Source organism: Mizuhopecten yessoensis, unplaced genomic scaffold, assembly GCF_002113885.1.
Source record: "Mizuhopecten yessoensis strain PY_sf001 unplaced genomic scaffold, ASM211388v2 scaffold3023, whole genome shotgun sequence".
In the NCBI taxonomy this organism is placed as follows: domain Eukaryota; kingdom Metazoa; phylum Mollusca; class Bivalvia; order Pectinida; family Pectinidae; genus Mizuhopecten; species Mizuhopecten yessoensis.
The window spans coordinates 942,947-961,373 of record NW_018404837.1 but is presented as its reverse complement, the minus strand read 5'-3'; the positions used below and the strand labels follow the sequence as shown (position 1 = coordinate 961,373).

The following is an 18,427-nucleotide window of genomic DNA, read 5'->3' as shown; positions in this document are numbered from 1 at the left end:
AATTACAAAGCCACAGGCCCCATTCCCAATACAGTAGGAAAACAAGAGGCCCGATGGGCCTGCATCGCTCACCTGGTATAAATATCACACTTGTAACATTAAAAGTGATCTAAAATAAAGCTACAGGCAAATTAAGTCATTATGTTGAACAAATTTTATAGCCTTTCATTTCAGGATGCAACTTGCAAAGTATCAACATCCTGGGACCCATTGTTATTCAGAAGAGGTCGTTTACAAATTTTAAACAAATTTGACCCCTGTGACCTTGAATATAAGTCAAAGTCATTCACTTTAACAAACATAGTAGTCCTTGATACCAGCATGCTACTGACTAAATATCAACATCCTGAGCCTTTTGGTTATTCAAGTTGTTTAAATTTTTTGTACATATTTGCTCCTTGTGACCTTGAATATGATTCAAGGTCATACATTTGAACAAACTTGGTAGCCCTTGATCCTAGTATGCTACTGACTAAATATCATCACCCTGGGCATTTTGGTAATTCAGAAGAAGTTTTTAACATATTTGACCCCTGTGACCTTGAATATGGGTGAAGGTCATTCATTTGAACAAACTTTGTAGCTTCATTTTAGCATGCTACTGGCCAAATATCATCATCCTGCGCATTTTGGTTATTCAGAAGAAGTTGTTTAATGTTTTTCACATATTTGACCCCTGTGACCTTGAATATAGGTAAAGGTCATTCATTTGAACAAACTTGATAGCCCTTTACCCCAGCATGCTACTGGCCAAATATCATCACCCTGTGCATTTTGGTTATTCAGAAGAAGTTGTTTAATGTTTTTCACATATTTGACCCCTGTGACCTTGAATATAGGTAAAGGTCATTCATTTGAACAAACTTGATAGCCCTTTACCCCAGCATGCTACTGGCCAAATATCATCACCCTGGGCATTTTAGTTATTGAAAAGAAGTTGTTTGAAATTTTTAACATATTTGACCCCTGTGACCTTGAATATGGGTGAAGGTCATTCATCTGAAAAACTTTGTAGCCCTTTATCTCAGCATGCTACTGGCCAAATATCATCACCCTGTGCATTTTGGTTATTCAGAAGAAGTTGTTTAATGTTTTTCACATATTTGACCCCTGTGACCTTGAATATAGGTAAAGGTCATTCATTTGAACAAACTTGATAGCCCTTTACCCCAGCATGCTACTGGCCAAATATCATCACCCTGGGCATTTTAGTTATTGAAAAGAAGTTGTTTGAAATTTTTAACATATTTGACCCCTGTGACCTTGAATATGGGTGAAGGTCATTCATCTGAAAAACTTTGTAGCCCTTTATCTCAGCATGCTACTGGCCAAATATCATCACCCTGTGCATTTTGGTTATTCAGAAGAAGTTGTTTAATGTTTTTCACATATTTGACCCCTGTGACCTTGAATATAGGTGAAGGTCATTCATTTGAACAAATTTGATAGCCCTTCACCATGCTACTGGCCAAATATCATTACCCTGGGCATTTTGGTTATTGAGAAGAAGTTGTTTAAAGTTTGTTTAAGACAAATGACCCCTGTGACCTTGAATATCATTGAAGGTCATTCATTTGAACAAACTTGGTAGCCCTTCACCCAAGCATATTACTGGCCAAATATCATCTCCCTGGGCAGTTTGGTTATCGAGAAGAAGATGTTTTAAGTTTTTAACATATTTGACCCCAGTGACCTTGAAAATGGGTAAAAGTCATTAATTTTAACAAACTTTGTAGCCCTTCTTCCCAGTTTGCTGCTGGCCAAATATCATCACCCTAGGCCTTTCGGTTATTAAGAAGAAGTCGTTTCAAGTAAAATATTGACGCCGGACGGACGCCGCGCCACGGCATAAGCTCACTTGGCACTTCGTGCCAGGTGAGCTAAAAATTTGGCAGAGCTAGAAACTGAACCATAGGGTTTATAAATTGGAATCAGAGACTTTGGTTAGAAATTCTGTATCGCCCATTTAAGAGATTTGATAAGTACTCTTCTACTTTGTGAAGTACAAGAAAATAATGAATTTAGTACCCAAGATGAAATACCCTGTAGGCAGCAAAGTAAAGCATAAAGACTTACCTTTTGTGAGAAGTTGAGCCAGATATGTGTTTTGCTGGGAGGGCGTTAAAGTGTTGCTGACTGGTGTTGGGGTGGAGATTTTGGGCAGTAAGGGAGTCTGTCCATGTCGTGTTTTCGTTCGCATCATTTTCGTCTGAAAATAGGAATTAATACTTTGAAAACCTGAAGCAAAGACCAATTTGACTGTTAACTCCAGCCCTAAGAAATTGCACAGATCATCAAAATGAAGCATTTCATTCTCCGTACATTTGTACTCATGTCAATTGTATGTTTTATTGTAAAGGAATTAGTTGTGCTGGTGGGCAGAAATGTAATAACCCTGAAGAAGTGAACTTGAGACTTATCTGATTACCAACGAAATATGCTGAAATCTAATGCCTGAAAAACATATCATTTCTAAAGTAGTCATCACAGACACATTTCTTAAAGGGACCTTATAGGCAATTACTTCTCCTAACAGGATTACAACAATACATTTTGTATATTCAACTATTGAGTTTGTGATTTTAGTAGATGAATATTGATTGTCTGACAGAGTAATTGTTGAATCAGTTAACCATTGACATCCTTACACACAAACACAAGTAATGATACCAACATTTGTCAAGCAAAATATTGGCACAGTATATTTCTTTTCACATTTTATTTGAATCAAAATATCACTTACTAAACTGTTTCAATTTTGGTCACACTTTGAAATGATGCTCTGCATATTACGAAACACTGATTTTTCTTTGAATTTTCAACAGTACTTTAGGACCATGTATCATAACATTCCAAGATTGTGAGATTATAATTGAAAGTTGATATTGGGAAGGGGGAAATGCTTGGCTGTCAATTTACTCTACAACAACCCACTCCTGTATCTACTCCTAGGCGTGCTACTGACCTTTGGCACTACAAACTCTCCACCAGCCTTGTTCACCTTGCCTGATGTAGCCACAGGCTGTGACGCTGCTGCCGCAGATGCTAGGGCTGCAGATTTGCTGGCAACACGAGATGTGACCTTGGACTTAAGTCCAGACAAAAGAGCAGCCTGCAACGGACTGGCATTCTGACTCGAATGTCTATCAGATTTTGTCATTTTGTTAGCACTTAACATCTGCTGTTTCACCTCCATTGGTTTTGGTTTCTGTTGTGTTTGCTGTTGTTGTAATTGTTGTGGCTGATGCTGCTGTTGTACTGTGAACTGCTGCTGTTGCTGCTGTTGTTGGAGAATTTGTTGTTGATTATTTTGCAATGAAAAAGTCTGTTGTGCCACAGGCTGTTGCTGTAGAATTTGCTGTTGTTGAGACTGTTGTAACAAATGCAAAAGCTGCTGTTGTTGTTGTTGCTGCTGCTGCTGCTGTTGTTGTTGCTGCAGTTCATGTTGTTGAATTAGTTGCTGCTGTTGTTGCAACTGTTGCAACTGCATTAAGACTTCAGAAGCCTGATTTGGGGTGGCCTGCGTCTCCAACAGTTGTGTGGCCAGTAACGAAACCAGCTGACCATTGTTTTCAGGAGACTGTTGTGCTATACGAAGCAAATTGATCAGGTCCATCACAGCATGGTTGCCTCCAGCAGATGCTGCAGCCTGTTCAGGCTGGGGAGAGTGTGTGGTTTGGATTGGAGACGAGATCGGGGATGGGAGTGGGGGAGGGCTCTGAACAAGAGGTTGTGGAGGCACAGTCTTTGGTGGTGGTGGTGGAGTAGGAGCAGATGGCGGCTGAAGCAGAGCACGTAATGAAGACATAGATGAAGATCCTGTGCCGATATCAAAGTCATCTGAAGGGTATACTTTCTGTAAAGTGTAAAACATTTGTCAGCTACAATTCAAAGACAACATTTGTCAGCTACAATTCAAAGACTGAATATTGTATACAAAAGCATCTCAATTTATAGGGGAAAAAATCGAAATATACCCAAACACAAGAAATATATTCATTTAAAACTTTAAGTGTAATATAAAATGAATATCTTTGAAAAACAGACCTATATTTAACTTGAACTTGAAACCAAATTTATTATTTGGTAAGAAAATACATATTATTAATAAATTAATTTATATATAAAGGTTTAAAACCAAATTTTGTACTTAAATGGTTTTCTTCCACTAACACTGAGAATACCTAATCAAAGATATATTTTGAACATTCTATCTGTTAGATTCACCAAATATTTCATCTTTACTTACCTGTGAACTTGATGAATTGCTCCCAGTGAACTGTACAACAGAGTTACCAGATCTAGTGGTATTGGTATGCTGAAGAAGTTCTGCAAATGGAAATTCAGAATGTTTAAAAATCATTATTAGCATTTATTTGCTGTAATGCATAAACAATTAAATACCATGTATAAATCTAAAGAATTCAATGTGAATGATAAAGGACCAACTACTTGAAAGTACCGTAACATCTGCATATACTTTGGTATCAATATATTGTAATAAGCTCACAGCTGTTTTGGCAGAAACTCACGTACTGTTTGCATTGATATAACACATGCAAGGTTCCCAGAGATGTGTGTATCATATCTAAAGAATATTTCTATGTTCTTGAAACGATGCTATTGGCAGGGATTTAAAGACAACTGGGATAACTGTATTCATGTTAATTCAACAAATATTGAACAGACATACAAAGCTATTTAACTCATGGCATTGTTAACTAATAGGTCCCTCATTGATTATCCCAAGGAAAATGTTTAGCACATGACCAGCAGCACTGTACATGGTATAATTGATAGGAGCCAGAGCCGTTGACCAATTCCACTGTTTTCAGGCTGGGCCGTACCAAACCTCAAGTTATATCATGGTTCATTAGCTGAATGACATCATTTGTTTTATCAAAGATTTTTAAAGATAATATCTGATAAAACATGATTATTTATTAGTTATTAGGCGATTCTGGTCTTATTGTAAATCCTATAATATGCAATTCATGTTTCTAGGTCAAAATATAACAAGAATATCTACATTCGACTTTAATCTTAATGTTCTTTTAGACTTGAAATTCTTAACACAAGCACAAAACCAGACATAAAGACTCTATAGAAAACTACTTTTTCTGTTAAAATAGATATATACAGCATACAAACAATAGGATATTTTGAAGAAAAACTCATTCCATTTTGATACATGTAAAAAAAACATTCTTGTGGACCTTAAGCTAACTATAGCTATAGGCATATTGTTTCTTTATGTGGTATAGTATAGGCCTACTTGAATATCCAAGGGTTGTCAGAGTTTACCTTGCCTCAACATATGTATAGTCAATATACCATACACCCACATGAACATCTTTTACTTTTCTATTAATCTTTTAGATAACATGATGGGTGATAGTGGTTTGACTAAAAACTGCTACATATCATTATACTTAACAAAGTTTCATGTGTCACTTAAGATTTCTTTGGAATATAGAACTTTTCTTTATAACCTCTGGCTATTAAGTGACATAATAACTTACACCTGTGAATAGAAATGTGACAAGGGGATTTGCAGTTTCTCTAGCCATATTAGTTTGATAGCATTCTACAGGCTATGTGTCGTGTCACACCAGACTGATTATTGCTTAGATCTTTCACCTAAACCCTTTCAATATTTGGTCTGCCCACAATCGGATACATTCAAACATAGAAATACACAAAGAGCAAATGCACATGTAATAAACAATAACGAATGTCACCTATAATCCCAGCAGTTAAGCATTAACACATACCTTCAAAGTCCATTAAAGCATCAGTGTCGTCTAGATTGGGCTGTAAAGGAATGAGGCCAGGTTGCAGCAGACTCGATATACCAAATGAGCCTGTAAAAAACATCAGTGACTTTACCTTAAATTAACATTTTGAAATCTTCACCTGAGTTACTGGAGTTCCTACAGCTCTTATTATTTTGATATTCAGAATGACTGACAAGAAATGTTCTTTTTGAAAGTACAAAATGTCTTCTCATCAACTCCTGGTATATTCAAGGGAGATCATTCTTGGCAGCATAAATTGATAAAGAAAATAATTTTATTTTCTTGTTAGTCATTTGTAAAATATCTGAAGGTCATATATGATCTAAAGCACATTTTTACAATTAATTAAACTGACATCTTGAGTTACATAGCAACAGATTGTGTGATCAATAGGACATACAGCAAACGTTGAATCGCTTACTGAATTCTCGAGGATTCGGGAAGGTGAAGCTTGAATGATTGAGTTGATTGAAGAGTTCATCCTCCAGGTCCATGTCCATGAAGTCTGTACTGTTCAGGTAGATATCTGTAGAGGACAGTGGTTGGGAAGGTACCGGCTGGCTCACATCCCCAGCCTTGTTCAGCAGCAGATCTGACATCTGCAGAGCAAAAATATGCATGATTAAAAAAATTATTTGCACATCAGGGCTTTCAGTAGACCTATGAATATGTTTTTGACACCTCAAAGCTAGTTTTGAGTGGACACATCTATTTGACAGGTATTTTGACTCTCCAAACTTTAGTTTACTGTTAATAAAATTGTAAATATTGAAGAGTGAAATATTCAAATATATAGGAATCTCGGAGTATAAGATACGGGTTCAAACATTTTAAGTTATTTCAGACGCCTGGGCTTGTGCCTGGAAATAATACATTCAGAGACTTACATATGTGTTTCTGTTCTTGCTGAATTTCTTCCGATTGCAGTAGTAACGTCGCCATTTTTTGTACTCAAATGTGACCGTGTCTAATCTTCGTTTCCAGTACTTCCCTTCCAAAACTATTGCCTGTAGAGATGGAAAACATGTTCACAGTATGTAACAATTCAGGGATATCAATACATCTGTGAATCGTATCAATGATCCATGAATCAGTGCATTATTTGGCAAACCTACATGGTCATAACACCATGTAATTAGTGCTACATATATGTAGATTGAGCTACGCCTTTAGTTTCTTGAAGAAATATGAAAATACTTCAACAAAATTTTAACAAAAATATCAAAATATTTCAATGTTTGAGGTAAGTTACATTTGTATCACTGTACAGTTTAAATGGCTTGTATATATCTTTTATCAGTATCAGCACTCAGCACTTATGTTTCCATCAGTGTCGACATTTCCCTTATTTTATAACATTACCTTTTAAATTTTAACTTTAATTATGGGTGTATCATCAACATGAACATTTATCATCAAGACTTACACAAACAAGGAACAAATAAATGATATTCTTAATTCTTCAATCATAAATAATGATTGTATTGTTATAAAAGTTGCTTCACTATCGATTATATATATGATTCTGTATAAATATGATCACTGACAGGAGAAAAATCATTTTGTCATGAAATTTATTCCATTTTTTAACATACCTCTGGCTTTGAGTGAATGTCATCTGAAAGAGGTGCAGCAAACTGGCACACAACAGATTCCTTTCCATGAACATCTGAAATGAAATTAAGAAGGATGATTGTGAAATGGAGGATGATTGTGAAATGGATACTGAACAGTTAACACACACAAATAATTAACAGATTCATAGTTCAAAAAAGTTATTCTTATTTAATACATTGAAACCAGCTTCCACAGAGCTACAAATTATTTAAAATCAACTATGAAGATGCATGTCTATGATCTGAAATTAAGAATCACATACAAGGTCAGAGGTCAGGAATGTTACTGGAATGCTGCCCTCTCCCCTAACATTCTGTGTGTTTGGAAAATGTCACTTTCCTAAAAAGCTAGAAAAAATACCCCCCTACTCTATTTTTGAATGAAAGGAATTTGATTTTTGTTAAATTCATCTTGTTATGAAGTATCCATATAAGCCATATAAGCTAAATGTATTAATTAAGTGAAATTGTGTTCTAGAAGAATATTTTTTTAATTATTTTTTTTAATTACTTTTAGATTTATTTTAATTCTCTTGATCAAATTGTGAAGAAAAAAGTCTACATCTCATTAAGAGTGAACCGTATGTTCAAAATATACAGACACGAAAAATCCTGAATGCTCCTTAGTGTTTTGTCATTTAAAAGTAAAATCAGAGTTAAGTCCCCTTAGAAAGCTTTAAATTTCACAACAAATTGCACAAAATTTTGTGCAAAAGCCAATGTAATAGATTTTTAATTTTTTTTATATATTTTATATATTATATTAAAATCATTTTCTTTTCAGATCTAATTTTTTTTCAGGCAAAACTGTATTTTGCTAAAATATTAGTACTTTTGAAAACCGTTTACAAATATCATGAATATCAATAAATAGGAATAAGAAAACAATCAACAGTACATCATCATTGATCAGTATTTGCGAAAATCATCATATTGATCATCATATTTTTTGGAGAACCCACTCATACTGGGATTTAATTGTAGAACTGTATTTAAATCTCAATAGTAAGAGATATCCTTATGCTAAAGTAACATTCCAAGCATAAAATAGAACAAAGGGACACCAAATCTTCATACTGCTATACACGTATGATAATATAGAAGTTTGCACAATTTTTGGAAAGGAATATGCCAAGTGATTTATAGTCCCTGGTGAAATCTACCGTCTCCGATCAGAATACAAGGTGTGAGTTTCTAACACCACTTGTATCATAGTTTCAAACATGTGGCATTTGATGAAAACATTGAATTGGCATATTTATAACTTTTGACAGATAACCACTATACATCACAATGTAAATGTATGGTCTTTGCAGAATTGGTGTTTTTGCACAGCTGTGTTTTCAGATAACATTATATTTTTTTATTGTTCTGTTAAACTAATTTCAGATCTCTTATTTCTTTCTTTCTTAATTTTCTACCTTTATTTCAGAACTTTATTTCTACCTATTAAAACTGAACATAATGCATACACATTCATGTGTAAATTTCCTGCATCTTTTTAACAAAAGATTGTCCTCATAACTCTCACCACTGACACTCTACTTTAATTTAAGGTATCTAACCATGGCCAGAAGTTCTTTTTTTTAACCAAATTGCATGCATAATGTCAGAGCAATAATTTGAGCAGCGTTTAACCATATGAATGCTTTTTCAGTTTCACAGATTTTTTTCAAATATTTACATTCATTTTTTTTAAATATATAACGCCAAAAGACACACAGGGGTTATGTTTCAAGTAGTTTAGAATAGGATTGGTAGGTATTCTGTACATGAACATCTCTATTTTTTTTTTATTCTTTTACAAAGACTCATGGAGCATACACCTTTGCCATTCTTGACTGATATGGCAGAAACATTGATAAGACAGACACATACATTTTAGTTACTTACCAATAACAAAATTACAATTTTTTAAATCATTGTGTTTTTTTAGGTCTTACTAGCATATCACTATTTGACAATAATTGCTCTGATAATGTAGTCACAATACACATATACAAAAAGTATATCATCTCGGGGAAAATGATAAGTTTCTACAAATGATGCTTAGACAGGTTGTTATTTTTAGAATTTTGAATATAACTCTCTATGGCTAATTATTTCTCCCATCTCTATAATAGAAACATGTGTACATGAATACATATATATGGGGCAAAGAAGTAATTCCAACAGTGTGGACAAGTTTAGGTTGTCAAATTTTCGGAGCAATTTTTTGTGTTTTAAAATTAAAAAGAAAACCATAACAAAATTTTGTAGTAAGGAAATAAAAAGGAATAGAGTGTAGACTTACATTGCATGCACCATTCACGCCATATCAGGTTGTTGAGTCGAATCTTGTCCTTGATAGTTAGCTGCAGGCCGCGAAACTGTTTCCATTTTGGCGAGGTCAGTTTACCACTGAAAATTTATATTCGTTTGACATTACATCTAGCATGAATTAACATTTACCATGATACAAATGTAAAATACTTTTGAATTTCATAAAATTTTGTATACACAGTAACATTTTGTAATTTCATTGTAACAATATTTTTTCTGCTTCTTGTGAAGTTGGCATTTTTTTCAAAATTCTTATCTGAAAATTGAAAGTTTCCTGGAGCCTTTGCTAGATGAAATTTTGTTGAGCTATTGCCAGAACAAATAATTGTTTTCTATAACACAGATTATTTTATGCATACCTCCCTATGGTGTACATGCATGAGTGTGCATTAAAAGACAAAGTAAGTTTATCACACCACTGCCATGTTATGCTGTGATCAATACTTGCACATCTTATTTTTGCATTTTATCTCGTGTAACTTACTAACTACTATACATTCATGGTAAAAGGGAATTGATCCATTTTCCAAGGTTCAAAACATGCATCAAATAGTCCTTTCATACTTTTAAAAGTGTCCATATACTCTCAAGGGTTTATCAAAAGCCTGTTTTTTGGTCATAAAATCAGCTTGCAGACGAGCCCGCATTAAATACAAGCTTTAGTAGACAAACACAGCATACTGTATGTAATTCAGATCCATATAGACTATAGGTGTTTTGTCTACCTACAGATGTATTAATGACTAAAATGTTCAAACTGTATATATGTATTTCCAACAAAAACTCATAGCATTACAAGATCAGTTTATCCATGTGATTTAAGTCTATCATACTTGGGAACTTTTTGAAGTTTCTCTAGGGGATATTATATGTACTCAAAATTATCAAATGAATGTGTATGTCAAGGGAAAAATAAACCTTAAGATGGCATGGTTGGAGCTGTTCTTTCAGATTTTTTGATCAGATCTTGGAACAGGAGGCCCATGGATGGGCCTTAACGGTCACCTGATATATTTATACAGAGAGTTGATTTTGTTTTTAACATGAACAGAAATATTATTCAAAGTGACAAAAAACAATAAAACCACCTTACTCAATATCTAGCATACAGATTTCAGACTGAAAAGGATTTGAAACTAGCACCTCTGATTCTTAACAAGGAAAATGAAGAAATTTTAGCACACTGACTCCTTTGAGCCCCACCCTACAGCCCTTGGGGGTAGGGCTGGCTCAAAATTTTCAAAGTATCAAACTGTCAATTCAAGATTATAATTCCAATCAAGTTATTAACATGTAATATTCAAAGAATCATTTGCCATTATAAACCATAATAAATTTTGCCCCCCCCCCCCTCCCTCCTTCCCCAGGGGGTAAACGTTAGACCCTAGGGTCATAATCTGGGTCTTGAAAAGAAGATTTTTGAAATTTCAGTAAATTCAACCCTTTTTGGCCCCACCCATCAGCCCCTGGGGGTCAGTCAGGGCTGATATGTGCTTATTATCAAACTGCTACCTAATACTGATAATGCTAACCCAAATTGAATTACTTCCAATGGAAATTAAACAAATGTTGGTCCAAAATGTGATTTCCCTATATAAACTATAGTAAAGTTTACCCCCTCCCCAGGGGGAAACGTGAGACCCCAGGGTCAAGAAATTCACAATTTCGGTAAAGCACCTTAAGACCCTTCCATCTATGAAGAGTATTTGATTCTACCATATCTGGGTCTTGAGAAGAAGATTTTTGAAATTTCAGTCAATTCAACCCTTTTTGGCCCCACCCATCAGCCCCTGGGGGTCAGTCAGGGCTCATAGGTGCATACTATCAAACTGCTACCTAATACTGATAATGCTAACCCAAATTGAATTACTTCCAATGGAAATTAAACAAATGTTGGTCCAAAATGTGATTTCCCTATATAAACTATAGTAAAGTTTACCCCCTCCCCAGGGGGAAACGTGAGACCCCAGGGTCATGAAATTCACAATTTTGGTAAAGCACCTTAAGACCCTTCCATCTATGAAGAGTATTTGATTCTACCATATCTGGGTCTTGAGAAGAAGATTTTTGAAATTTTAGTCAATTCAACCCTTTTTGGCCCCGCCCCTCAGGCCCCTGGGGGCTTGGGACTAAACCGGCAACTATTTTTGTTGACCTTTGTCCATGGAAGGTCCCTGCAAAATTTCATTGAAATTGGTTCAGGGGTTTTGGAGAAAAAGATTTTTGAAATTTTAGTCAATTTGACCCTTTTGGCCCCGTCCCTCAGGCCCCTGGGGACTTAGGACTAAACCGGCAACTGTTTTTGTTGACCTTTGTCCATGGAAGGTCCCTGCAAAATTTCATTGAAATTGGTTCAGGGATTTTGGAGAAGAAGTAGAAAATGTAAATTGTTTACGGACGCACGACGCCGGACAAAAGGCGATCGCAATAGGTCACTTGAGACTTTGTCTCAGGTGACCTAAAAGAGGAAAATTTCAGCAAACTTAGTAGTGGAAAATGTAAAATGTTAGGGTCCAAGATCTGGAGTTTCCCTCCAAAATAGGGAGAGTTGGCAAGTATGGTCATCTATGTGTAATGATATACTGACCAATGAGATTGCACAAGCCTGGCATGTAGTACCATCTAAATGATTGTCAGAAGTGACAGGTGTTGTGGCATACAAGACATTGGTCCATAAGAGATACCTGGTGTTTTATGATTGTTTGTTTCAATTTCAGAAAGGTAACTGAATTTGGTTTCTTTAATTACAATTTCAAAGTTTATAAAGCTAGCACTAGCAGCACAACTTGAACTAGCATATATATACTATTTGGGTACATCGTGCTACCGATGCAACTACAGGTACCAGTTTCACTGCCCATCCCACGAAGAAACCAAAATCTTGCATCATACTTATTAAGCCCTGCTAAAAGCTTGACCTAGACTCAGTGACCTACATTCTTCTGTTCTCTTTAAGTTTTTAAAATTTCTAAATTTTTGCATAAACTGTGATTTCATATGTTAATTGAATAGCACTACGGTGCTAATGTTGTTATGTTACATGTATATGCGACGTTAAATATTGCTTCTTCACTGTTGGTTATATAACGTCAACGTTTGTTGACCTCAGAGATCAGAAGATGTGTATACACCACCGACCAAAGAACTCACAGTAATTTCAGACAAGACAAGCCTATACATTACTTGATGACATCAACATAAGATTATACAATGCACGTGTTTATGATACACGTGTATGATACGAGCTGTCAATGCTACTAGGTAATCACCTGTAAGCTAGAGTCATGCAATCGAACAGAGTTGAGAGGGACTCGTCTATATCAATGGTCCTGGTGTTCCTCCCCGTCGTAAACGTGTAGCTCTTAGCCGTATCTTTACGAGCCTTGCGGAAATCATAGCTGTCGTCTTTCGAACGTGATATTCTTGGTCCGTCATCGTCTCCAAGAGACGGCGATGGGTCATGATCGTGAACACGACTTAGCATGAAATGACCACTGTGTATTGTGTTCTTATCATCGTCGTCTTCTTCTTCTTTCATAACAGACGTCGTATTTTCACCAAGACCGTTTGACTTAACGTTCATTATGTGTGAACTTGTAAACCTTCCATTACCCGACGTATCGGGTAATGGCCAAGCTTTAACGCTCATCATTTCCGAATATCTTCACTGTCAACAACATACGAAAGAGACAGTATTCCAAGTACGTCGTCCGCCATTACTCCAGAACTTGCTCATAGAGGGCGTGTTTTTGACTATGATGAGGCACCTCAAAGGGGTAATTTGAAACAAACTCATCGAGCATAAATAGAACTTTTTTGAGTCTCTCTGTTTTGAAAAATATTGAAAAAATGCAATTTATAAAATAAATTTAGTTTAATCAGAGACGTATATAGTGTAATATATACGTCTCCGATTTAATGGTAAGCCTTGCTTTCATTACAGAAACAACTACATCTACGTACGTACGTCACACTAATAATATAGACCAGGGATGTGTAGTAGGCCTAACTACACATCCCTGTATAGACCAATAAAAATAGAACGACAACGTGCATGTTACCAGATAAAATGTCGTTAAGGCCCACTTAATTATATTTCAAATATTTTTCAGCAATGTTTACCATCGAACTGAATAGTTGAGTTGTCAAAATTCCTTACAGTGATAGACTTGAGACTTTGCGAGTTGGATTTTTTGTCACGTTCGTTACAGAACGAATTTACGTGGAGCCTAATGTCACCGTTACATTCCGAATCATTGCCAAAGACAGCGCTTCCTTTAGATTTTTTTTAATCATTTGGTAGAGGAAAATGCTACTGAAAATGAAATTCATACTGTTGATCTCCTAGAATATCGAGTTTGGTTTTCACGAAATTTCTGACACAGCAGCTGGAGTTATTATCTTTCGGTTTAAATAAAAACAGAAAGAAATCAGAACATCCAAAAATGTACTTTATAGATCTATAGCATAAAGCTACTCGAAAAATAGTGAAATCCGTTGTTTCGTAATTTCCCGCGCGAAAATCAGCAAAATCACAAATATAGATCAAAAACGGGTTATCGAGATAAAAAAAAAAAAGATGAAAGAAAAACACGCGGTACACATTCAAATACGGTTGACAGGCCTATATGACATGGATATTATTGACACGCAGAAAATGTCATTGTCTATAAACTGATCAATGCTAATTTACAGACGTGAAATACACTGGGTAACTGTCTGCTATGGCGTTGGCTATTTTATTGCCCCTTTATACGCTTATTTTACACATTTGGGTAAATAGAACTCGTTTCCCACTCTAAAGGATGACCAACTAGCCCAACCCATATACCAAGACTTCATAAACATGCTGGATGACAACAACTTAGTCCAAATGGTGAGTAAACCCACAAGGGAAGAAAACATTCTGGATTTATTCCTTACAAACAACCCGACACTTGTTAGTCGAGTTACCAATATGCCAGGTCTATCAGATCATGATACAGTGTATATAGAAGTAAGTCTCTATTCTAAATCCCAAAAACAAAAACCAAGACAGGTTGATATGTACAAAAGGCAGACTGGAAGAAACTCAAGGATAGGATGTGTACATTCGGAAAAACTTTCACCGAAAATCACCACGGTAAGTCCACTGAAACTCTTTGGCAAGAATTTATTTCGGAACTAAATAAAGCCATTTCAGAATCAATTCCAACAAAAACAATTGGTACGAAGCAATCCATTCCCTGGATGACTCAAAACATTAGACGTCACGTCAGGAAAAGAGACAGCCTGTATTATAAACACAAAAAGTCAAAAAAGGTAAGAAAAAGGGAACACTTCCTGCACTACAAACACCTGGTACAAAAGATGATTAAAGAATCCCATAACAGGTACCTAGAAGAACTCCTGGGAATCATAACACCAAACGAACAAGGTGAGCAAAAATCTTATTCAACGAAGAAATTGATCAGCTTTTTGAAAAACAGTCGACAAGACCCCAAAGGTATAGGACCCCTTAAACGAGATGGCCTGCTGTATACTGACAATATAGATAAAGCAAATATCCTAAATGAACAATTTCAGTCGGTCTTTACACCCAAATCGCCTCTCAGCCTTAAACAACTTTGTCAACAACAAACCATTGACCAAGGAATTCCCACCCAAGACCAAAAAAGTAAGTACCTACCAATGTCAAACATTACTTTCTCAGTTCCAGGTATTGACAAACTTCTTTATAAACTTAATCCCATTAAAGCGGCCGATCCTGACGCCATCAAACCAATAGTTCTTAAAGAACTCCATAGTGAACTGGCACCCATTTTACAGGTATTATTTCGATCATCATACCAAACCGGTGAGCTCCCATCCCATTGGACCTCGGCATACGTCGCTCCATTACTCAAGAAAGGTGAGAAAAATAGAGCTTCGAACTATCGCCCCATTTCCCTTACCTGTATTTTGTGCAAGGTCATGGAGCATATTGTAACATCAAACCTGGTAAGACATCTTGACACAAATAATATTATGTTTGAACTCCAGCACGGTTTTAAAGAAAAACGTAGTTGTGAAACCCAACTAGTCATGCTTATGGAGGATCTTTTCAAAAACCTACAAACAGGTAAGCAAACAGATTTAATTTTACTCGATTTTAGTAAAGCTTTTGATAAGGTAAACCACGAAAAACTGTTATTCAAACTTCATCAATACGAGATACAGCACCTAACTCTAAAATGGATCAGAGGCTTTCTTACAGGCAGAATACAGCAAGTTGTCTTGGAGGGAGCTGCTTCATCAAAAGTCCCGGTAACATCAGGTGTACCCCAGGGCTCGGTCCTCGGCTCAATTTTATTTTTAATTTATATTAATGACTTGCCACTAAATATAACATCAACAGAGCGTCTCTTCGCAGACGACACTGCCATCTACCTAGCAGTAAGTAAACTACAAGATGCATACAGACTCCAAAAAGACCTTGACAGATTACAGCTATGGGAAAAACAGTGGGATATGGAATTTAACCCGAGCAAGTGCCAGGTAATACACATATCCAGGTCAAAGACGCAAATCCCCACAGAGTATATGCTACACGGACAAGTACTCGAAACTGTTCCCCATGCAAAATACCTTGGTGTCACCATATCATCAAACCTGACCTGGAATAAACACATCCAAAATGTAAGTAGCCAAGCCAACAGAACTTTAGGATATATAAAAAGAAACATCAAGGTGAAAGACAAAAAGGTAAAGGCTGCAGCGTACACGGCACTGGTTCGCCCTAAATTAGAATATTCTGCCTGTGTCTGGGACCCATCCACCCAAGATCAAAGTAAACAACTAGAAATGGTCCAGCGCAGAGCAGCTAGGTGGGTGTCTGGCAAATTTTCCCCTATGGACTGTGTAACAGACATGTTAGGGAGTCTGGGTTGGCAAACATTAGCACACAGAAGATCCAAAAGCAGACTGTGTTTATTTTATAAAATAGTCTACCAGACAGTAGCAATCCAAATGCCACCATATGTAGTCCAACGAGACTATCAAGAAATGCCCACCCCCTATCTTTTCGGCAAATCCCTACCAATAAGGACTTTTACAAATACTCTTTCTTTCCCCTAACCATAGTCCAATGGAACGCCCTCCCGTTAGGAGCTTGCAGCAGTCCATCACTTGACACTTTCAAGAAGGCAATCAGTGATACTCCCTTTGTTAGGACATAGACTATGTCAGCATATTTTTAACTTCACCCTCCCCCGTCCCCTGTCATCATAGTTCACCTACCCGAATACACTATTTCTGGCTCTGTATTGGAAAGAGTTCAAAAAGGTGGCCAGAGTTTAGATGACCAACACCGAATCAGAACTCTTTCCATATACAGCTCAGTTGGAGTGTATGTTACTGTATATTAGGTAAACAATCTTCAAACTATTATTATCCCCCCCCCCCCCCCATCCCTCACACCCCGACTCAAAGTCCATAATAGATCCGCTATTTTGTACAACAGGAGCTATCAACATCCGTAGTTCTTTCCTCTCCCTCTGCCTTATGCATGCACCAGTACGCACTTTATCATTTCTATCTCGGTCACCACACAATACCTTTTAACATGCACAGACGCGCACGCTGCACATAATACTCGAAAGAGGGTGATGCAGAATATATAGATAGATTGATATACGCTACCCTGGTGATTTTTTCTGATGCAGGTGACAGGGTAAGTATCGTACCAGTTACCGAAACGTCACACACAAACATGTACTGGTTGTAATACATAACCTTTCTAAGATGCTATTCATTTCTTCTGACTTGATGCACTTTTTCGGATAATGGTAAATAATTTATATTATATACATGCAGTGAATTATAAGTCATCAGGTTATCTTTTTTGTTTGTGGTAAAATCTTGATTTAGCAATTAAAAAAAATGTATGTATTTCGTCATCCTTAACATCTATCCATTGTGGTACAGTATTATAAAGTATACAACCAGGTGTATGTATAGAACGAACTGTAGGCCTTTACCGTGACACGAAGCTAATGACACGCCATGAAAACAGCTACACAAAACATTAAAGGGTCTACACGTACTGTATACATCCTAATTATAATGTAAAATGAACACAGACAAAAAGATGTTAATTTCCATACCGTGCACGTGATAAATCAAGTATTCAAATGAGCTTTTAAATCATGGACTTGTGTAGTGTATTCAATGGTATACATATCTACAAAATAAATAATTAAATAAATACATAGAAAAGAAACGACACTTTAATCTATTTCAGTAGATCTTCGTCTGAATGATGTAGTATGATATAGAGTTATAATAACTAAGCCCCCAGTTTACATACATATATTACATATAACGTGTAGAGACATGTATCCCGGAATTGTGGTAAACAATATTGAATGTGTAAATGCGGTTTATGATGTAAAGCTGTATACAGTGTAAAAAGCTGTATATAGTCGAGAACATTAAACTAGTAGGATGTAAGAACTTAAAATGGATAGCTATAACGATACACATTAGGCATAAAATACAAGCCATTCGAATTGATATGTCTCGCCTGTGCCCTGCTTTGACCATCAATGCACATGTCAAGTTTGGTTGGTCAAGCACTTTAAATTGTAGTTTCAGAGAAACTGACTTAAACGAAAAAAACTTAATATTGATGGAGATGCTGACAAAGTCAATGGACCATAAAAGGTAGTCTGC

General features: G+C 36.1%; 1 protein-coding gene across 1 annotated transcript in view; it reads right to left on the bottom strand.

Annotated features, from left to right (window-relative positions):
- LOC110446874 (protein WBSCR14 homolog) overlaps positions 1–13,468 on the bottom strand; it is a 30,296-nt gene extending 16,828 nt beyond the window's left edge. Inside the window, exons 1-9 of the mRNA XM_021492215.1 lie at positions 13,006–13,468; positions 9,708–9,814; positions 7,394–7,467; positions 6,686–6,805; positions 6,220–6,397; positions 5,775–5,864; positions 4,250–4,329; positions 2,966–3,856; positions 2,077–2,209 (exon numbers count right to left, since the gene is read on the bottom strand). Of these exons, the coding sequence (XP_021347890.1) occupies positions 2,077–2,209; positions 2,966–3,856; positions 4,250–4,329; positions 5,775–5,864; positions 6,220–6,397; positions 6,686–6,805; positions 7,394–7,467; positions 9,708–9,814; positions 13,006–13,388 (2,056 nt within the window). The 5' untranslated portion in view covers positions 13,389–13,468. The remainder of the gene's footprint in view (positions 1–2,076; positions 2,210–2,965; positions 3,857–4,249; positions 4,330–5,774; positions 5,865–6,219; positions 6,398–6,685; positions 6,806–7,393; positions 7,468–9,707; positions 9,815–13,005) is intronic.
- Positions 13,469–18,427: the final 4,959 nt, after the last annotated feature.